General features: G+C 51.9%; 1 protein-coding gene and 1 long non-coding RNA gene across 2 annotated transcripts; both read left to right on the top strand.

The window, feature by feature from the left end:
- Positions 1–284: 284 nt before the first annotated feature.
- Positions 285–1,842, top strand: LOC142069842 (uncharacterized). The gene is made up of 2 exons (XR_012665809.1): positions 285–450; positions 1,652–1,842. It is a non-coding gene; the product is annotated as an uncharacterized LOC142069842 (long non-coding RNA).
- Positions 1,843–16,326: 14,484 nt separating this feature from the next.
- On the top strand, positions 16,327–22,149 carry THAP7 (THAP domain containing 7). Its single transcript, XM_048832617.1, has 5 exons — positions 16,327–16,478; positions 17,409–17,488; positions 18,107–18,262; positions 20,595–20,723; positions 21,218–22,149. The coding sequence occupies exons 2-5, from the start codon at positions 17,409–17,411 to the stop codon at positions 21,867–21,869; spliced, it is 1,017 nt and encodes a 338-aa protein (XP_048688574.1). The 5' UTR covers positions 16,327–16,478; the 3' UTR covers positions 21,870–22,149.
- Positions 22,150–22,565: the final 416 nt, after the last annotated feature.

Consider the following 22,565-nt stretch of genomic DNA (forward strand, 5'->3'; position numbering starts at 1 on the left):
GCTCGTTAGCCCCATGTTGCAGAAGTGGGAAAACAGAGGCATGGAGCTGGGCTGTGCCTTGCGAAAGGTCACCCAGCAGAGCCAGGCATAGCACCCAAGTCTCTCGTTGCTCTGCCTGGCGCCCCTGTCTATGGGGCCGCACTCTCTCCCTGAGCCCTAAGCTGCACGGGGAACCACCTAACAAAATGTTTGCTCATGGTCTGATGCTGCCTGCATTTGCTATGCGTTGCCCATGATTCTGGCCAAGGTGTTCACCTGCTGTCAGTGTGTTTGGTCTGCAGACTATGACCGCCCCTTCCACGGAAAGCCCTGTGTCTTCCCCTTCATCGACAAGAAGTTTAAATTCCACACCTGCACCAACCTGGCGGAGGCCAGGGGGAAGTTCTGGTGTTCCAGCACAGACAACTATGACCGGGACCATCAGTGGAGCTACTGCCCTGCCTGAGACAGGTAGGACAGGGCGATGGGATGGCCTCTGTTTATAGGTTTCAAAGTAGCAGCCGTGTTAGTCTGTATTCACAAAAAGAAAAGGAGGACTTGTGGCACCTTAGAGACTAACAAATGTATCTGAGCATAAGCTTTCGTGAGCTACAGCTCACTTCATCGGATGCACATCAGTATAGCTTCCCCATCTGGACCAGGGGTGTGTGATCCTGCTTCTTTTGTCTGCTTACACTGGGACCTCTTCCAGGCAGCAACTGTCTGCAGCAGCCGGTGCAAGGGGATCCCGATCTCTGTGACTCTATGTCTGGGCGGCACCTGGCATAATGGGTCCTGATCTCAGCGACTCTGTGTCCATCCATACATCCCCATACACACCCATCCATACATTCCCATATGCATCCATCCACCCACTCATCCATCCCTATCCACAGTCACCCATCCAACCATCCCCATACACATCCACCAACCACCCAACTATAGAATTATATTGATATAGGGATGGAAGGGACCTCAAAACCCAGCCCCCTCCCCCCGACCCCATGCTGAGGCAGGACCAAATATTCCTAAACCATCCCTGACAGGTGTTTGTCCAACCTCCAATGATGGGGATGCCACAACCTTCCCTAGGTAACCTGCTCCAGAGCCGAACTATCTGTAGAGCTAGCAAGTTTTTCCTAGTATCTAACCTAAATCTCCCTAGCTGCAAACTCAGCCAGTTCCTCCTTGCTACCCCTCGGTGGCCGTGGAGAACAATTGTTCTCCATCCTCTTTCTAGCAACCTTTGGCATATTTGAAGACTGTTATCAGGTCCCCCCTCAGCCTTCTCTTCTCAAAACACAACCTGCCCAATTTTCTCAACCTCCCCTCCTAGGTCAGGTTTTCTAAATCTCTGAGCATTTTGGTTGCTCTTCTCTGGACTCTCTCCAATTTGCCCACATCTTTTTTCAAGTGCAGTACCCGAAACTGGGCACTGTCCTCCAGCTGAGACCTCACCAATGCCAACTACAGCAGGACAATGTCCTCCCATGTCTGACATACGATGCTCCCATTCGTACACCTCAAAATTATATTTGCCTTTTTCACAACCTCACCATGCGGTCAACTTATATTCAATTTGTGATACACCCAAACCCCTAGATCCTTTTCTTCCGTCCCGCTGCCTAGCCAGTGAAGTGGTGCTGAAGGTCTGTCCTTCTGTCCTTTTCAGGTGACAGCCCCAGAGCCAGGAGGAGACAGAATGATGACATTTGAAATTAAATGAAAGGAATGAGCCCCGCTCTGGACAAAGATCGCTTCTGATCAACAGATGCCAGGGGTATAATCACCCTTGAATCCAAATCCAAATGGGCTCATTTCTCTGGTTGATTTTAGTAAATTCAAATAAAGCATCTTTTGAAACACGGCATCTGCGACTTCGGTGTCCAGGCAGAAGGCAAATAAATGACCTGTCCATATCCCTGGGGTGAGGATGACAATGTGATGGCTTTTGCTTCTGATTGGGCATTTCCCAATGAACATGGCTTATTGGAAGGGTTATAAATCCTCATGCTTCAGGGTTGAAGATGATCGCTCTTAGTGGTCAGGAAGGGAACATCACGGGAGACAGATTACCCCACATTTCTCCAGTGCTTTCTCTGAAGCTTGTCATGCTTCCATTGCCAGAGATACTGAACTAGTCAGATCTTGGGTCTGGCCTGGCCTGACCAGTTTTATGTTCATGGTTGATGCGTTGGAGAGAAATTACCCAAAATGCCCAGTGGAAATGGCTCCGTGTTCTTCCTGAGGTTGGGTGAAGTCCTGGCTCCATTGACATCAATGGCAAAGCTCTGGTCAAGTTTTCACCTCTTATTTTGAAGGTGACAATAACACACTATCTGAGTTTTCAGCAGCGCTCAGGTCCTGCCATGAATCTTTAGGTGCCTTAACTGATCATTTCCGTGCTTGCAAATGGCAAGGGAGCCAGATCCCCAGCTGGCCTCAGTGGGTGTGGGTCAGTATTTAAATGATGGAGTGATGCCGACTTGATGGCAGTAATGGAACAGCACCCATTAACACCAGCCGGGGGCCTGCCCCATTGACTCCAATGGAGCGATGGCCGATTCATACCAGCTGGGGGCTCTCCCCATTGACTCTGATGGAGCTGTGGCCGATTGCCACCAGCCGGGGATCTGGCACTATTGACTCCAATGCAGCTGCAGCTGGTTTAAGTCCAAATGTTCATAGATCCCATAGATTCGAAGGCCAGAAGGGGCCATTGTGATCATGTGAGAACTGGAGGTCCTGGTGATGTCAAAGAACTATGACGTGATCGGAATAACAGAGACTTGGTGGGATAACTCACATGACTGGAGTACTGTCATGGATGGATATAAACTGTTCAGGAAGGACAGGCAGGGCAGAAAAGGTGGGGGAGTAGCACTGTATGTAAGGGAGCAGTATGATTGCTCAGAGCTCCGGTACGAAACTGCAGAAAAACCTGAGTGTCTCTGGATTAAGTTTAGAAGTGTGTGCAACAAGAGTGATGTAGTGGTGGGAGTCTGCTATAGACCACCGGACCAGGGGGATGAGGTAGATGAGGCTTTCTTCCGGCAGCTCACGGAAGCTACTGGATCGCATGCCCTGATTCTCATGGGTGACTTTAATTTTCCTGATATCTGCTGGGAGAGCAATACAGCGGTGCATAGACAATCCAGGAAGTTTTTGGAAAGCGTAGGGGACAATTTCCTGGCGCAAGTGCTAGAGGAGCCAACTAGGGGGGGCGCTTTTCTTGACCTGCTGCTCACAAACCGGGTAGAATTAGTGGGGGAAGCAAAAGTGGATGGGAATCTGGGAGGCAGTGACCATGAGTTGGTTGAGTTCAGGATCCTGACACAGGGAAGAAAGGTAAGCAGCACGATACGGACCCTGGACTTCAGGAAAGCAGACTTCGACTCCCTCAGGGAACGGATGGCCAGGATCCCCTGGGGGACTAACTTGAAGGGGAAAGGAGTCCAGGAGAGCTGGCTGTATTTCAAGGAATCCCTGTTGAGGTTACAGGGACAAACCATCCCGATGAGTCGAAAGAATAGTAAATATGGCAGGCGACCAGCTTGGCTTAATGGTGAAATCTTAGCGGATCTTAAACATAAAAAAGAAGCTTACAAGAAGTGGAAGGTTGGACATATGACCAGGGAAGAGTATAAAAATATTGCTCGGGCATGTAGGAATGTTATCAGGAGGGCCAAATCGCACCTGGAGCTGCAGCTAGCCAGAGATGTCAAGAGTAACAAGAAGGGTTTCTTCAGGTATGTTGGCAACAAGAAGAAAGCCAAGGAATGTGTGGGCCCCTTACTCAATGAGGGAGGCAAACTAGTGACAGAGGATGTGGAAAAAGCTAATGTACTCAATGCTTTTTTTGCCTCTGTTTTCACTAACAAGGTTAGCTCCCAGACTGCTACGCTGGGCATCACTAAATGGGGAAGAGATGGACAGCCCTCTGTGGAGATAGAGGTGGTTAGGGACTATTTAGAAAAGCTGGACGTGCACAAGTCCATGGGGCCGGACGAGTTGCATCCGAGAGTGCTGAAGGAACTGGCGGCTGTGATTGCAGAGCCATTGGCCATTATCTTTGAAAACTCGTGGCGAACCGGGGAAGTCCCGGATGACTGGAAAAAGGCTAATGTAGTGCCAATCTTTAAAAAAGGGAAGAAGGAGGATCCTGGGAACTACAGGCCAGTCAGCCTCACTTCAGTCCCTGGAAAAATCATGGAGCAGGTCCTCAAAGAATCAATCCTGAAGTACTTGTATGAGAGGAAAGTGATCAGGAACAGCCAGCATGGATTCACCAAGGGAAGGTCATGCCTGACTAATCTAATCGCCTTCTATGATGAGATTACTGGTTCTGTGGATGAAGGGAAAGCAGTGGATGTATTGTTTCTTGACTTTAGCAAAGCTTTTGACACAGTCTCCCACAGTATTCTTGTCAGCAAGTTAAGGAAGTATGGGCTGGATGAATGCACTACAAGGTGGGTAGAAAGCTGGCTAGATTGTCGGGCTCAACGGGTAGTTATCAATGGCTCCATGTCTAGTTGGCAGCCGGTATCAAGTGGAGTGCCCCAAGGGTCGGTCCTGGGGCCGGTTTTGTTCAATATCTTCATAAATGATCTGGAGGATGGTGTGGATTGCACTCTCAGCAAATTTGCGGATGATACTAAACTGGGAGGAGTGGTAGATACGCTGGAGGGGAGGGATAGGATACAGAAAGACCTAGACAAATTGGAGGATTGGGCCAAAAGAAATCTGATGAGGTTCAATAAGGATAAGTGCAGGGTCCTGCACTTAGGACGGAAGAATCCAATGCACAGCTACAGACTAGGGACCGAATGGCTAGGCAGCAGTTCTGCGGAAAAGGACCTAGGGGTGACAGTGGACGAGAAGCTGGATATGAGTCAGCAGTGTGCCCTTGTTGCCAAGAAGGCCAATGGCATTTTGGGATGTATAAGTAGGGGCATAGCGAGCAGATCGAGGGACGTGATCGTTCCCCTCTATTCGACATTGGTGAGGCCTCATCTGGAGTACTGTGTCCAGTTTTGGGCCCCACACTTCAAGAAGGATGTGGATAAATTGGAGAGAGTCCAGCGAAGGGCAACAAAAATGATTAGGGGTCTGGAACACATGACTTATGAGGAGAGGCTGAGGGAGCTGGGATTGTTTAGCCTGCAGAAGACAAGAATGAGGGGGGATTTGATAGCTGCTTTCAACTACCTGAAAGGGGGTTCCAAAGAGGATGGCTCTAGACTGTTCTCAATGGTATCAGATGACAGAACGAGGAGTAATGGTCTCAAGCTGCAGTGGGGGAGGTTTAGATTGGATATTAGGAAAAACTTTTTCACTAAGAGGGTGGTGAAACACTGGAATGCGTTACCTAGGGAGGTGGTAGAATCTCCTTCCTTAGAGGTTTTTAAGGTCAGGCTTGACAAAGCCCTGGCTGGGATGATTTAACTGGGAATTGGTCCTGCTCGAGCAGGGGGTTGGACTAGATGACCTTCTGGGGTCCCTTCCAACCCTTATATTCTATGATTCTATGATTCTATGATCTAGTCTGACCTCCTGTATAACACAGGCCAGAGAACTTCCCCGAAACAATTCCTGCCTGAGCTAGCGCAGATCTTTTAGAAAAACATTCAGGTTTGATATAAAAATCCCCAGTGATGGTGAACCCACCGTGACCCCTGGTAAATCATTCCAAGGGTTAATTACCCTCCCTGTGAAAAACGTGCACCTTATTTCCAGTCTGAATTCGTTTAATTCAACTTCTGGCCATTGGATCTTGTTAGAGCTTTGTCGGCTAGACTGGCAAGTCCATTATTTAATATTTGTTCCTTGTATAGGTCCTGATCCTCCCTGCTCCACCTCCTCTGTGTTAAAATAAACCAACTCAGCTCCTGGAGTCCACGTTTTCCCATCCTTTCATCATGCTTGCAGCTCTTCTCTGAACCCTTTCCAACTTCTCAGCATCCTTCTTTGAATGGTGGCCCCCAGGACTGGACACAGGATCCCAGCAGCGGTTGCCCCAGGGCCAAATGCAGAGGGCACGTAACAGCTCTGCTACTCCTTGAGATTCCTATGTTTACATCTCCCAGGATCACATTATGATCCCAGGATCACAGATAAAACTACACGGGATCGTTTCAGGGGACAAGACAAGATGTCACGTTTATTATAACACAATTTGATTTAAGACCAATAACTAATATCTAATACCTATGTATACACACACACACACCCCAAATGTTCTGCAGCTGCTAGATAGTTACCAGTCCTGAATGTAGCTTGAGTTCGTGGCTTGGGTTCCTAGCTTGTGGCGGCTAACTGGCCAGGAAAGCCGGGCACAAGGAAAACCTGGGTCTCTGTCGGGCATACACCGATACCCTTCCATGTTGGCAGCAGAATGTTATCTTCCAAAGTCTTCCATCTCACCCATCCTTTTTATAGGCTTTAGTTTGAATCCAGAGTCTTTAGGTCTTCCTGTGTCACGCTGCCTCTGGGTTCGGGGTGATTGATCACCCGTCAATTGTAGACGTGACTTTCAGCCTAGGACCTGGTTTTGATGTTTCTACAATTGTACTTTTGTTCTTTTCTTTCGAGGATGGACTCTTCTTGCTTTCTCAGGGCTGTTGTCTGCATCTTCACCCATTGGTGTTTACACTTTATTTCATCAGGACAGGCTGGGGCTGGAGGTTGATTCCATCATCCATACATACCTCATTCACACAGCTAAACTACACTAGTAAGATTACAGCAGGGTTTTGCAAAAATGAAGGTTGCAGCAAGCTTTTACAAAACGGGGTGAGCATTTTAAAATGGAGTTTGGGACAAGTTAAAATGGAGTTTGAGTTACAATATGGACAAGTGTAAGGAATGGCAAACAGGGAACAGAAATTCCAACGTAGACAAGTATAATAAATGACAAACAGTGAGCAGAAGTTACAATGTTGAACCAGTGCAAGTTTCAGCGATTTAAGCAGCAATTGGATTGAAAGTGAAACTCAATTAGCCAGTTATTGGGGTAACCGGTTTTATGAATGAATGTTGTTTCATTCATAAAACTTTGCTTATGAAGTTATATTAATAAAGTGAACAATTAAAAACAATTTCATTGATCAGTTCTACAATTAACCTGTTAGTTATTCTCAGTGGTCAGCGTGGTGGTCGTGGCCCGGGTGGGGCGGGGAATACACCAGGAAGGGCCTTTAAAGTGAAGACCACATAAGTCTGATGTGCTAGAGAAGGGGCAGCCAGAGGAGGGATCCAAAATTGAGGGAGAAGGGTGATCTCTTTGCTTGAATTCGCATCCTGGGTGCTGAAAACCAGGACTGAGATGTCTGGAGGTGGGCACCAAAACACCAGCCAAATCCAGAGGCCACATCTGGCTGCGCAGATGCCAGGCCCAATGTAGAGTCTAGAAGCAGCCCCACAACTCCCTCCCCATGGGGGAAGACGTGAGCCTCGGCTGCCTCATTAAAGGCAGGTAACCAAAGCGAATTCCACCAGGGCTTGTTAAAAAGGAAGCGCGAAGTGGCTCCGCTGAGCATCAGTAATGGTCGTGCCCAGGGGATTGCGAGGAGACGCAGGCAGCAGATAGACAACAACAAAATTAATTGGAAAAAAGTGGGGGGTGGCTGAGAGTGAGGCGAAGATGATTTGATTTGTTTTCCCGGTCAGTGTGGGAGTTGCGTGGCACTGTGTCACAGACGGGTCAGGGCTGGGGTGAGACCACGTTCCACCAGGGGGTTTTTTGCAGCAAAAATTTCCTTCGGTGCCTATGTTTCTGCCTCCGGGCCTGTGCTCTGTACCTCCCTGAGCCAGGATGCCTGTCTCCAAGAGCTATTCACAGCCTTGCAGGGCCAGATGCGGTGGGCATGTGCAAAGGCCGCTCACTGGCTCGGGAATCTCAGGTAAGTTCATGCAAGGAGGAGCTCCTGTAAAGCTCTCCCACAGTGCAACTAGCCGCAGGGCATTTTGGGAAGGGCTTGCAATGCCTCATGGGACCAAAACATTGCTTCATGGGGGGAATGGGAACATGGCTTCCAGGGGAGTTCTCCAACCTCTGGGCTCACAGTTATGAGAGGGCCGCTGCTCGCCGAAACACCAGAGGTACCGAGCTCCAGAGAAAGCTCCTGGTTGTGGATTCCAAGCAGAAAAGGGCACCTCCCTGCTCTCTGGCCTTAGGCCCCCCCTCTGAGAGAAGGGTGGGGGTTTAGCACACGCCCCCTCTGATCGGCAGCTCCCATCAGCTAGCTTAGGCAGCTCCCCGCCCAGTGTGCTGGCTCTGGCCGCTCTCATTCTCCGGCTCCTTTCTCCCTGCATTCATTGTGCAGCCACCTAGGCGCAGTGCTCGGGCTTTGTGAATCGCAGCACGTTCCTGTGATCTTCCGGGGCCCACTGCGTAGGTCCTGCAATGCTCAGCATTGCAACAGTTAAATCCCTCTGTGCATCCAGGCCCATAGTGCCTAGCCCTTAATCCAGCCCTTGGCGTGGGCCTCGAGTGCCTGCAGAATCGAAGACTATAAAATAAGAGGGGACCACTGTGATCATCTACTCTGACCTGCTGTGTGACATAAGCTTTAGCTCTTCCCTGAATTAATTCCCATTTGACTGAGAGCAAATCTTTTGGAAAAACGGTCTGTCAAGCTTTCCAAATGAGCGGTGATAGAGAATTCCCCTGCCCAGCACTTGGTAAATTGTTCTGATGGTTAATTATCGTCCTGTTAATAAATTACACCTTATTGCCAATCTGAATTTGTCTAGCTTCAACTTCCAGCCCCTGGATCATGTTAGACCAGAGGTGGGCAAACTACGGCCCGCAGGCCAGATCCTTGAGCTCCTGGCCGGGGAGGCTTGCCCCCGGCCCCTCCCCCGCTGTCCCCCCTCCCCCGCGGCCACGTCGCTGCACGGGCAGCGGCGCTGCAAGCTCCTGCCGCTCTGTGCGGCATGGTAAGGGGGCGGCAGACGCACGGACGTGCACGCACGCGGCAGTGGGAGGGTTGGATAGGGGGTCCCAGGGGGCAGTCAGGGGACAGGGAGCGGTTGGATGGGGCAGAGGTTCTGGGGCAGTCAGGGGTTGGGGAACGGGAGGTTGGATAGGGCGTGGGAGTCCTGAGGGGCTTGTCGGGGACGGGGGGGTGGATAGGGGGTGGAATCCCGGGGGGGCAGTTTGGGATGGGGGTCCTGGGAGGGGGTAGTCAGGGGACAAGAAGCAGGGGTGGTTGGATGGGTCAGGGGTTCTGAGGCGGGCAGTCAGGGGGCGGGAAGTGGGAGGGGGAGGATAGGGGGTGGGAGCCAGGCTGTTTGGGGAGGCACAGCCTTCCCTACCCGGCCCTCCATACAGTTTCGCACCCCAATGTGGCCCTCAGGCCAAAAAATTTGCCCACCCCTGTGTTAGACCTTTCTCTGCTGGAATGAAGAGCAAATTTCTGTTTCCCTGTAGGCTCCGAAAGCCTGGGATCAAGGCACCATTTAACCTTCTCCTTGTTAAACTAAATAGATTGAGTTCCTTGGTTACATCACTCTGAGGCAGATTTTAAAACCCTTCATTCATTCTCGTGGCTTTTCTCTGACCCCTCTCCAATGTATCAACATCCGTCTTCAATGTGGGCACCAGAACTGTACACAGGATCCCAGCAGCAATAGCCCCAGGGCCAAATGCAGAGGTAAAACAATCTCTCTGCTCCTACTCGAGAGTCCCGGATTTGCTCCTCCCAGGATCACATTAGCCCTTTTCGCCCACAGCGTCGCATTGGGATTATCCACCACGACCCCCAAATCTTTCTCAGAGTTGCTGCTTCCCAGGAGAGAGTCCCCCAGCCTGTCGGTACGGCCAACGTTCTTTGTTCCTAGATGGACGACTTTACATTTGGCCATATTAAAATGTGTATTGTTCACTTGCGCCCAGTTTGCCAACCGATCCAGGTTGCTCTGTATCAGTGACTTGCCCTCTTCATCATTTACCAGTCCCCCAATCACCGTGTCATCTGCAAACTTCATCAGTGATGATGATTTTATGTTTTCCCACAGCTCGCTGATAAAAATGTTAAGTAGCACAGGGCCAACAACTGATTCCTGGAAACAACCCTGCTTGAGAATGTTTCCCCATTTACAATCACATTTTGAGACCTGTCATTTAGCCAGTTTTTAACCCATGTCATGTGTGCATTCATGAAAACAAGGACCAATTGACTTGGGAACATCTCAAAGATGCAGATAAACTTGTAGGCAAGAAGTTACTAGTGTAACTCTTCTGCCCGTCAGAGTTGGCAGCAACAAGTGCCGGGTTCAGTATCTAGGGGTTCTGTTTCAATAACACAATGCAAACCCAGCTCGAGCCCCCACCCACTGACCTGGGACAATTACATACCACCCCCTTGGGCCCTCTAAGAGGCAATACTTCCCCTCTCACAAGCACGGAGTCTGAGTGTAGCAAAAGCCTTTTAATAAAGGAGGGAAACAATGCAGCATTATGTTGGGGAAACACCACAAACAGGATTCATAACACAAACCATGAGCAAATGACCCACCTCCAAGTAAGTTTAGCAGTGTCCTTTTCCCCCAGGGTCTTAAGTCCAGCAACCCAGCAGTCACCCCACCCACAGTTTCTGACCTTGGTCAGTGCAGACCCAGAGTCCAGAAGTTCATCTGCAGAGTTTACCTCCAAGCCTGGGTGGAGGTGGGTATGGGGGGACCATCTTACATGCTCTGCTGCTCAGGTTGATGGCTGAGTGCCACACCTCTCCATGGGGTTCTGCTGCAAACTTCACCGCCAGCTACACCTCTCCACCAGCCACCCTGCTAGCCACGCCACCTGCTGTCCACTCTGCTCCGCTCGCTCTCCTGCTGTCTGCGGCACACCGCTCTCCTCTTGGCTAGCCACTCACCAACTTGTCTTCAGGGCCCCCCTACTTAGCACAGTTCTCAGCTACATCAGCTCTCAGTGAGTTTACCTGGTAGTAGGGGAGCCTCAACACTTGTGCACCACTAGCCCAAAGTAGGTCCAATGCTTAGACCTAGGTATCAGTGATCTCAGCTCTGCAGCATGTAACAACACTTCTAATGGAGTCAAAATTAAGTCTGCTATTACACAGTAGAGAGAGAGGAGGGGCCAAAGTGGTGTTTAGGACCCTCAGAAGAGCCCCACACTACTAGGTACACATACCTGTCCCCAAACTCTCTCAATTCACTGGTTTTGGAACCCATGTGCCTTGCCTAGCAAGTGCTGCTCAGTTGAGAGTGAGTCCCTTCATCATAAAATGCCAAGTACAGTTCTACTGTCCTTGATTCAGATAACCAGGATAACAACCCTTTATTACTCCTGCCCCAATAACAAAGAGACTGGCAATCCCACAGCAGCCAAAGTGACCATTTGGGCAGGCAGTCCATCGTGTTAGGCAGGGTGGGTGTGCTCATGCAAACGAGATCAGTCTCTGAAGTCCTTTTCCACAGCTCACCACCAGATGTCAGGGTACAGCTCATTCTGACTCTGCTTACAGCAGCTACTAAAAACCCCTGGAAATAGACAAAATCATTGCGCTGCTAGATGAAAGACGGAAAGTAAAAGCACACGGATCGACCACAGAAAACGAATACCAAAGACTAGCTAAAATGATAAATAATAAATGCAGATCAGCAAAGTCTTAATGGCTGAATGAGAAATGCAAATAATTTGAAGAACTGGATAAAGAAAATAAACAAAGTGAGATGTATCAAAAGGTTTGATTACAGAAGGAAAGTGACCAGTACGACTCTTATTGACAAAAAGCAAACATATCTGACAGGCCCTAAAGACAAGAACGAGAGATGGTGAGAATATAGGAATGAATTATATGGTGATGATAGGCCTGAAAAACCAGCTAGAGATCAATCAAATAAGCACCTGTCAATAATGGATGAAGACAGCATGGTAGCAATAAAAAGACATCTGAATGGAAAAGCAGTAGGTTGTGATGGAAAACCAGCTGATTTAAAGCAAAGGGGCTTAAGGCTCTGTCAAGGTTCCTTCCCCACTCTGAACTCTAGGGTACAGATGTGGGGACCTGCATGAAAAGCTCCGAAGCTTACTTTTACCAGCTTAAGTTAAAACTTCCCCAAGGTACAAACTATTTTACCCTTTGCCCTTGGACTTCCACTGCCACCACCAAACGTTTATCTGGGTTTATTTATTAGGAAAGCATTGTTTGGAAACGTCTTTCCCCCCCAAAATCCTCCCAACCCTTGCACCCCACTTCCTGGGGAAGGTTTAGTAAAAATCCTCAATAATTTGCATAGGTGACCACAGACCCAAACCCTTGGATCTTAAGAACAATGAAAAAGCATTCCGTTTCTGAAAAGAAGGATTTTAATAGAAGTAAAAAGAATCACCTCTGTAAAATCAGGATGGTAAATACCTTACAGGGCAATTAGATTCAAAACATAGAGAATCCCTCTAGGCAAAACCTTAAGTTACAAAAAGGCACACAGACAGGAATATCCATTCTATTCAGCACAACTTAATTTCTCAGCCATTTAAAGAAATCATAATCTAACGCATATCTAGCTAGATTACTTACTAAGTTCTAAGACTCCATTCCTGTTCTGTCCCCGGCAAAAGCATCACACGGACAGACACAGACCCTTTGTTTTTCTCCCTCCTCCCAGCTTTTGAAAGTATCTTGTCTCCTCATTGGTCATTTTTGGTCAGGTGCCAGCGAGGTTATCCTAGCTTCTTAACCCTTTACAGGTGAAAGGATTTTTCCTCTGGCCAGGAGGGATTTTAAAGGTGTTTACCCTTCCCTTTATATTTATGACAGGCTCCAAAGGCCTCTCAGAGTTAATGAAGAACATGTATGAGACAGCAGACTTGCCAGAGGATTTGACAACTTCAATATGTATCCAAATCTCAGAAAAGAACAATGCTATGGACCGTAACAACTACAGAACAAGCAGCCTAGTATCTCAGAGACTTTTGCAAGTTGTTCAGAACCAAATACAAGGAAAGACCAATCAGGAAATAAGCAAACAAGAAGATGATTTCGAATGTGGAAAAGGCACCATAAACACCATTGTGAAACTTTGATGCTCATATTAGAAAGATCAGTTGAACAGGTGAAAACAATATGCTTGTGTTTCATTGACTTCCAAAAAGTATTTGACAGAAGCTACCACTACAAACTGCTCAATATATTCAGATCTGTAGGGATTGATGGATACAAATGCCAAGTAATAAAACAATTATACTGGGATGAGAAGGCAATTAGAATGGGAGATGAAAATGAAAATCTAACAGAGATCTAGAGAGGAGTGAGATAAGGCGGTATGATGTCACTGACTTTATTTTACATTTATAGTGAGTATTTGATTAAATTAATTGAGGAAACAGAGGAAGGTATTAAGATGAATGGAAAATGAGCAAATAACATTCACTATGCAGATGACACAGTGCTCTTGCATGATTCAGAAGAAGGTGGAGATTATATATGAATATGGCAAAAAATATGGTCTAGAGTTGAAAGTGGACAGGACAAAAGCTGTGGTGACATGCAAGAATCTTTGGAAAACATGCAAGATTTCAGTGAATGACACAACCATACAACAAGAGAGAAATTATTGCTAGTTAGGAAGCACCATAACAGAAGATGGCAAATTGGATACTGAAGTCAGCACCAGAATAGCAAGAGCGCAAGAGATATTCTGGAAGAATAAACGTCTGATGAGAAGGGACATAAACCTGAAAACTAACTTCTGACTCTTGCAAATGTACAGTTGGTCTGTGTTAAGTTACAGCTGGGAAACATGGACATTCCAACAATCAATAATAAAGAAACTACAATCCTTCGAATGATGGTGTTACAAGAGAATTCTGAAAATATCATGAATGGACCACGTAACCAACAACAAAGTACTGGAGATGACTGGAACTAAGCAAATGTTAATTGGAGGGTTTATGAAAAGAAAGGTTCAATTTGCTGGGGACGTTTTAAGAGGTTCCACGAGCGACGCATGTTTACAGGCACCAGAAGGGAAAGTCGATGGCAGAAGAACACAAAGCAGAAAAAGAAGGTCTGGGGTGGACGATGCGTGGATCAAAAGGACTACAGTACTCATCCCCAAAGAGATTAGCAGAGGTCCATACACAATGGGGTACCTTGGTTGCAAACCTCCAGTGATGGATATGCCATATAAGAAGAAGACGAACATGTGTCATGCTGACTTTGCACCAGGTGCATACAATCATGGTGGTATCATGAGAATGAAGACAAACTTGAGCTGCCTGTTACTGAGGGCTGGTTTCGCTAATGAAGTCCAAACTTTGTTGCTCCCAAAAGTAAGCACCGCTCATGAACTGAATCTGTAGCGCAGGGACTTTGCCCTCCTTTGTCTAGTTCTTTCGCACGGTCCCTGAATGTGAACATAGCAATGAGTGCAGCGCAGAAAGATGTTTGTGAAGGGATGAAGAATAAGCAGGTTTAGCAAAGCTGGGATTTGAACCCACGTATCAAGAGCACAATATATAACTACCTCATTGCCTTAATCACTCAGCCACACCACCTGAGGAGGATATGAGCATTTATCTCCTTCTAAAATCTTGATTTACCTATTACAAAGGGTGGGCTTTCTAACACACAATTTCTGTGCTTTTATACATGAGTGACAAAGAAGAAGGATCACACCCCAGAAACAGATCCTGTGGGGGCACAGCTGGATTTGCTGTTCGGATTCTGCATCTCATAAAAATAGATATGCTCCAGTTCAACCACAGCTATTGAACCGGAAACAAGAATTAATTCGGAGAAACCCCCTGGCCTACACCATGCTGGAGGTCAGATGAGACAAGCATAATTGTCCCTTCTGGACTTACAGTCTAGGAACTGGTCTGTGGTTTTAAACTGAGGACAGAGAGAAGATACAAGCCTGCATCTCCAACACCAGGGGTTATTTCTAAAGAATATGGACTGGATTCTGTTCACACTTAAACCAATCCAGAACAACTTCATCTTGGTCAGGTGTGACTCCAGATTGACTCCAGGGAAGCTGAGATCAGAATCCAGCCCTGACCCCACTACAGACAGGGGCTGGCTCAGGACTGACCCTGGGTGATGTTCCCCCGAGCTTTGCCCAAGGCATCAGTAAGCGTTTCAGACTGGCAGACGCGCAGTGAACTGGGAGCAGGGAAGGAGTCCTGTGGGGGGATAGCGCCTTCCGAGATCAGCGGATCCGAGAGGTGGTAGGATATTTCAAAGCTTTGGAGACGCAGCTGCTCCTACAAAGCAATTAAATCCTTCTCCAGCCGAGAGCTCTGTCTTCTCGCAAGGGGATGGTGTTGTAAGAGGCAGAGATGTCCAGAGCCCCTGCTCCATCCAGCCTCGGTGAGGCACTCCAGTGACCTCTGCACCAGGAATGGGATGGTCTTCTCAGACACCGACACACATCTGTGCATGCCTTGGCCCAGTGTGACTTCCCTTCGCACGGATCCGGAGCTGAAGGTAAAGACTGTACCTCTTCCCCAGTGGCTGAGAGCCCTGCTGGGGTGAATCAGTATCAGGCCCAGGTGGTGACATGCTGGGCCCCCATCCAAAATCCAGGAAGACTGCAATGGGTTTTGGATCGGGCCCACCACATTCAGACAAGTGCCTGGTTTGCTGGGATGGTCCTACCACAGACAGCCTCCTCAGCACACGAACTGCAGGTGGACATGACGGTCTGCACCCCTGTATTCCCCCCTTTTAGGATTTCTAAATGTCAACCCATATACTTCAGGAGTAATTTGAAACCTTTATAAAACAGCTTTCCTGACAGTTTTGCAATCGGGGTGGGGACTTCCTTGTCAGAGACCTGGCATCTCTGGGCTTACCGCATCAGTTATGAAAGTAACTGGACGTGCCGTGTCGCCGGCCTCCCAGCCTGGGAAGCCTGAAGTCAGATCCGTGGCCCTGGGGCTGGGAGGGCACCGGGCAGAGCCCGCGGGACCTCTCCCCCCCCATCACCGGAGAGGGAGCCACCTCAGGGCTGCCCAGGCCACTGGGGGTCCTGCCCCTGGAGGTCGACACCATCCCTCTGGAGGAGTGGGGTGGGGGAGAGAAAAAGGGCAGGACTCTGAGGGGCGGGGCCTGTGGCAGGTGATGATGGAAGAGGCGGGGCTCTGAGGGGAAGGGGCGGGGCTCTGAGGGGAGGGGGAGGGGCCTGTGGCAGGTAATGAGGGAAGGGGCGGGGCTCTGTGGAGCGGGGCCTGTAGCAGACTTTGAGGGTGGGGCGGAGCTTGCGGCGGGCTAGGAGAGGGGAAGGGGCGGAGCTTTGACGGGCGGGGCTTGTCTCGCGCCTCCAAAGCAGGGGCGGAGGCGGGGCATGCGTTGGAATCTGATTGGCCGACGGGCCCCCTCCCACTTCCCCGCCCGCGCTCTCGCGAGGTTGTCGCGGGCAGACGGGGCTCGCGCTCCTTCCAGCTCTCGCGAGAACAGGGCGAGAGGCTCGGCTGCGCCTGCTCCGGACCTGGACCGCAGCGTCTGTGGAGTGATGGGAACGGGGAGGTGAGACCGGAAACGGCCCCGGGGATACCCTCCCCCGCGCCACGTCACCGCCCCCCCATCTGGAGACCTTCCCCCGGAGATACCCCCGCGTCACAGCCCCGTCCCAACTGCCCCTCCCCGCACGGGGTTCCCTGCCCCCCGCTCCCACCCCCCTTCCCAGCCTGCCCCCCCCCGCCACGGCTCGTTGTGCCCCCCCCAGATCCCCGCCCTGGGATCAGCCCCCCCACCGGGCACCTGGTTCCTGCCCCCCTTCCCAGCTGCTGCGCAGGCTCCAGGGGTTTCAACCTGGGGAGGCCCAAACAGGTGGCGGGGGGGTCACATATGGGGAAGCTGAGCCAGCCAGTGTGTGGTAGAAATGCTCATAGGGGAGGGGCGGGTGTCCTGGCTATATGGGGAGGGGTAGCTGGGGGAGGGGCGGGTGTCCTGGCTATACGGGGAGGGGTAGCTGGGGGAGGGGCAGGTGTCCTGGCTATACGGGGAGGGGTAGCTGGGGGAGGGGCGGGTGTCCTGGCTATACGGGGAGGGGTAGCTGGGGGAGGGGCGGGTGTCCTGGCTATACGGGGAGGGGTAGCTGGGGGAGGGGCGGGTGTCCTGGCTATACGGGGAGGGGTAGCTGGGGGAGGGGCGGGTGTCCTGGCTATACGGGGAGGGGTAGCTGGGGGAGGGGCGGGTTTCTTCGCTGCGTGGGGGGGGAGGTAGATATGGATAGGGGAGGGTGTCCAGGTTATAGGACGGTGATGGGGTAGGTATTGATGGGGCAGGATAGTGTCCTGGCTGGGGCGGGGGGTGAGGGGTAGATGTGGACGGGGGCAGGAGAGTGTCCTGGCTTAGGGTTGAGATGGATAAGACAGAGCCACTGGCTGGGGTGTAGCTCTGGAAAGGGGATGAGTGATTCTCAGGCCCTCCCCATCTCTGTCTCTCTCCCCACAGATGCCCCGTCACTGCTCTGCTACTGGCTGCTGCACCCGGGACACCCGCGAGACCCGCAATCGAGGCATCTCCTTCCATCGGTAAGAACTAGCCTTGCCCTGTGCCCTCCCCACAACCTCCCCTTACAACTGACCCTTTCGCCCTCCCCTCCCTGTGGGGAAGATGCAAGGGGACATCTGGGTACACTGAACAGCTGTACATTTAACGCCAATGGAAAGGAAATACTTTCCTAGCACAGCCTGCGTAACTTCCTGCCACAAGGACTCACTTGTTATCATCAAAGCTTGTTGCTCCAAAACCACAGCTGAGACCTGGGGTGATCTAGGAATCGCTGAGAAGTTAGGACCAATTTCCCCTTTTAGGCAGGTTATTCCAGAGCTGTCCACTAGGGGGTGTGTTGCCTCTTCCTCTAACGCAGCTGGGTTCTGTCAGAGAAGGATGCCGGGCTACCGGGGTCTTTGGTCTGATCCAGTCTGGTTGGTCCTACGTCCCAGCTCCAGTGGGTCATTTGGAGGTGGTTTTGCTTTTTCTTCTCTGTACCTAGAGGACATTAGCATCTCTGGGTTGAAAAGTCCTGCGGGGGAGGTTGTTCTTAGATCTGCCTTTGCACCCATGGACATTCTCCTTGTGGCAGTTGAACCCCTGCCCCGGCCCATGCCTCTTCCAGAAGCTGAATGGTGCCATCTCTGTCCTTGCAGGCTACCCAAGAAGGACAACCCACGGCGCAGTGTGTGGCTGGAGAACTGTCAGCGCAAGGACCCGAGCGGCCAGGGCCCCTGGAATCCAGCCTCTGACTACATCTACTTCTGCTCCAAGCACTTTGAGAAGAGCTGCTTTGAGATGGTGGGAATCAGGTGGGTGCAGGAGGCCGACTGACACCGAGGGACGCCCAGCTCTGTGTCCTGAAGCTGGGTGGTTTTAGTGAGGCTGAGCCTTGCTAGCCTGGGAGATGAGCTTTTTCACCAGGTCTCCATAACTATGCCAGCAGCTGCCCCTGGGATCCCAGCTGGGCATGCCAGGGTGGAGGGGTGGAGAAAAACAGCACCACCAGCCACATAGATTCCTGGTTCAGGTCCTCTCTCCTCTGGGAGGATGGGTTGGACCATGTGGAGCCCTGCCCTGAACTCTCTTCATCTGCCCTCTGGAAGGATGGACTGGTCCGTATGGTTCCCCTAATCCTGACATACCTCCTCCTACCCCTGGGAAGATGAACTGGTCTGTACAGTTACCCCTAGACCAAACATACTCCTCCAGAAGAAGGACTGGTCTGTACAGTTCCCCCTAGTCCTGGCATGTCCCCCCAAAGCTGGACTGGTCCATATGGTTCCCTCTAGTCCAGATGTCCCCCCTGGTGAAGATAGACTGGTCTGTACAGTCCCCTCCGGGTCAGTCCATCCTCCCCTCCCTGTGAGGATGGACTGGGCCATACGGTTCCCCCACCTACAAGTCCAGGCACACTCCCTCTATTCTGGATGGTGAATTAGTCTGTATGGTCCCACTAGTCCAGATGCACTTAGGCCACGTCTACCTGATCCGCGGGTAGTGGTCGATCTATCGGGGATCGATTTATCGTGTCTAGTGTAGATCGACCACTACCCACCGATCGGGTAGACGTGGCCTAAGTGCATCTGGACTAGTGTAGACACGATAGTCTAGTGTAGACACGATAAATCGATCCCCGATCGCTCTGCTGTCGACTCTGGAACGCCACCAGGGTGCGAGGCGGAAGCAGAGTCGACAGGGGAGCGGCGGCCATCGATACTTTGCATCCTCGTGGCACAGGAAGTGTTTCTAAGTCCATCCAAGATGCGTCGACTTCAGCTACGCTATTCTCGTAGCTGAAGTTGCGTATCTTAGATTGATTCCCCCCACCCCCAGTGTAGACCAGGCCTTACACTCCCCATGAGGGTGGACTGATCTGAATGGTTTCCCCTAGTCTAGACGCCCCCCTCGTCCCGCAAAGGTGAGCTGGTCCATTTTGAGCACCCCCACCCCACCCCAGATGCAGACACATCCCATCTCCCTCTCCCTGTGAGGACTGACGGACCGTGAGTCCCCTTAAGGCCTTTCTTAAGGCCTGTTCGTCACAGTTCCTTGGCCACATTTTGCAATGAGTTCTGTTGAAACACAGTTCCGGTTTGTTACAGCAGATCTCTCAATGCAGGGTCTTGCTAGCAAGCAAAAGAATGCATGGTGTGGGGGGGTTACATTAATTTTTTTGAGAACATAAAAATAGGGTGGGGTTTATTGTAAGGGAGGGTAAACATACCCACAACCACTAACCCACCTAATTAAAGTCAATCCGCAGTTGTGTAATAGGACAAAGAGCTCATCTGCACTGGGAAGTTAACTGGGTGAGGTGTGAATGTAAAGCACTGTAACTATTCTACAGTAAGTATACACAAGTCACTGGGCTCAAGGCAGGGGAGAATGGCTGAAATGCTGTGGCCCGTGTTAGATAGGAGGTCAGAGTAGATGATCTTTTGGCCTTAAAAATCTATGAATGTGGAACCCCAAGGGCCGGCTGTGTGGATCCAATCATGGGATCGGGGCCTTAAGCACCTGAATAAAACAAGGTGTGCTTCAGAGACTAAGGGATTTGTGAGAGAGAGGGTAAAAAAAATCAGACTGCTTCTTATTTCGAAGCCTATATGCAGGTGACCACAAATTAAGCCCTGGTCTACACTTAAAATTTAGATCAGTCTAGCTACATGGCTCAGGGGTGTGAAAAATTCACGCTTTTGAGCGCCGTAGTTCAGCTGCCCTAAGCCCCGGTGTGGACATGGCTAGGTCGACAGAAGAATTCTCTCGAGGAGGTGGGTTACCTGCATCTCCATCAACACAGGAAGCGTCTACGCTCCGGTGCTACAGCATGAGAGCTGCTGCTGCGCCACCCAGAGTGTACACCTGGCCTAGGACAGACCAATTGATAAGTTGAAAACCATATGCGCCAAAGTCAGGGCCTCATCCTGGCCTAGTGGTTCCTATGGGGCGAAGAGCCACTTAAAAATATTCCCAGGCCAGCAAAGAGACACCCAACTAAGCTAGTGGAACAGTGTTCCCATCCAAGAGTCCCTGTGCCGGGAAAGCTTCCCCCCAGGATGATGCCTCCAGCGCAGGGCTGTGGGGTTCTCCCCAAGCCAGCTGGACCGGGGGCAGCTCGTGCCTGCCGATGTCTCTCTGCAGTGGCTACCACCGGCTCAAGGAGGGGGCCGTCCCCACCGTCTTCGAGTCCTTCTCCAAGGCGCGCCGGGCAGCAAAGGTGAGGCAGAAGGGTGATGACGCCAAGGCCGCCAGGGCCTGGAGGAGGTGGAGGTGAGTGCCCGTCCTGTAAATGGTCTGCTGGGCTGGGTCGTGGGGTGAGGGGCTGGGATGTGCCAAGGCAGAGCACGTGGAGCAGGAGGCTATGCAGCCCGGGGTGCGGTTCAGAAGGGCCTGGTCTGCCCTTGTGAGACTGAGGCGGGCCCAGCCATGGCAGGGACAATGGGTCAGGGTGAGGAGCTGGAACTGGCTCTGCTGGGCTGTGTGCATTGGAGACCAGATCTCGGGGGCGGGGAGCAGGGTGAAGGTCTGGAATGGGTGGAGCAGCCCTGGATGTTACTAGATAGAAGGGGCGTGGTCAGAAGCTAGGGCTGTCCCTATATGCTAGCCCCGCCCCAACCTAGCCTGGGTCATCTTGGGAGTGGGGTCAGGGTGTAGGTGGGAGGGGCTGGGGCTGCCCCAGGTTTGGACTGGGCAGTCGGGCTGAGGGGAGTTGGGATGGTGCATGCTCTCTGCAGTGCATTGTGGGATGAGCTCTGTCCCCTCAGACGCAATCCAGGCCGAGGGGAGCAGGATGCCCTGGCCAACACGGATATCTCGTGCTTCCCGGAGGAGGAGGAGTCCGAGCTGGCCACGCCTGCAGCCGCCCCCACCACTGAGCACCGCAGCTTGCCCGGGCCCCTCCCCCAGGGGGCGGAGCTAGAAGATCAGCACGACGTCATCCTGGCCAGCCTGTCGGACATCCTCCTGGAGTACCCGGCCGTTGGCACAGGGCAGGAGGCGGCCACAGGGCAGGAGGCAGCCACAGCCACGCCGGCACTCCCGGAGACAGATGCCCCCACGCTCCCGGAGACAGATGCCCCCTCAGAGGCCCCCACGCCACCCGCCCCGGAGCCGCCCCGCCCCGTCTCCCCGTCTTTCTACATGTTACGCCTGCCGCCCCCAGCCGGCGCCTACATCCAGAGCGAGCACAGCTACCAGGTGGGCAGCGCCCTGCTGTGGAAGCGGCGTGCGGAGGCAGCCCTGGAGGCCCTTGACCGGGTCCAGCGGCAGCTGCAGGCCTGCAAGCGGCGAGAACAGCGGCTGCGGCTGCGCATCTGTGAGCTACAGCGGGAGCGGCGGGCGGCCCCGGACATGCGGCACCAGCTCAAGGAGCACCTCCAGGTCTTCGAGCTGCAGCTGCTGCGCGAGCTGGAGTGAGGCCTGGGACTGCAGGCAGGGAGCGTCTGTGTGTAGGGTCGGGGGGCTTCACGCCACCCCAGAGGGACTGTGTGGGACTCGGGCCTCTGCCCAGGCCCAAGGCCCTGGGCTCTGGGGCTCGGCCATGGCTGAGCTCACTCCTGCCCACAAAAGGTGGCATGCCAGGGCTGGAGACGCATACCTGGTGACAGCACTTCTCTGCCCCCCACCCCTGCCCCGACCTTTGCCTCTGTGCCAGGGAGGCGGATTTAAGGGTATTGTAAATAAAGATCTTGTTTTATATGGGGGTGATAGCCCCGGAGTGTGCACAGCCTGTGGTGCGAGTGTGGCTGGGGGACAGCTGCAGGGTAACCCCAGGGCAGGCACTGCCCCTGGTGGGCATGTGCCCATTGCCCTAGGGGGAGCTGTGGGGTCAGTCCCAGGGCGCGCAGTGTTCCTGGTGTGAGTGTGCCCATTGCCCCAGGGGGGAGCTGTTGGGTCGGTCCCAGGGCAGGCACTGCCCTGGTGTGAGCGTGCTCCATGCCTACGATTTTCCTCCTGTGCCGCCTCCTTCAGGGTCAGTTTGAAGTGGGACTCACCGCCCCCGAGTTTCCCCATTTCTGAGCATGGAGCTGTGGGCAGGCCCCTGGTGGCTGGGAGCTCTGAGTGGCCCTAGGCCCTGTGTCCATTCCCCTTTGACCTTTGGGTTCTCTTAGT

Source organism: Caretta caretta, chromosome 23 (genome assembly GCF_965140235.1).
Source record: "Caretta caretta isolate rCarCar2 chromosome 23, rCarCar1.hap1, whole genome shotgun sequence".
Lineage (NCBI taxonomy): Eukaryota > Metazoa > Chordata > Testudines > Cheloniidae > Caretta > Caretta caretta.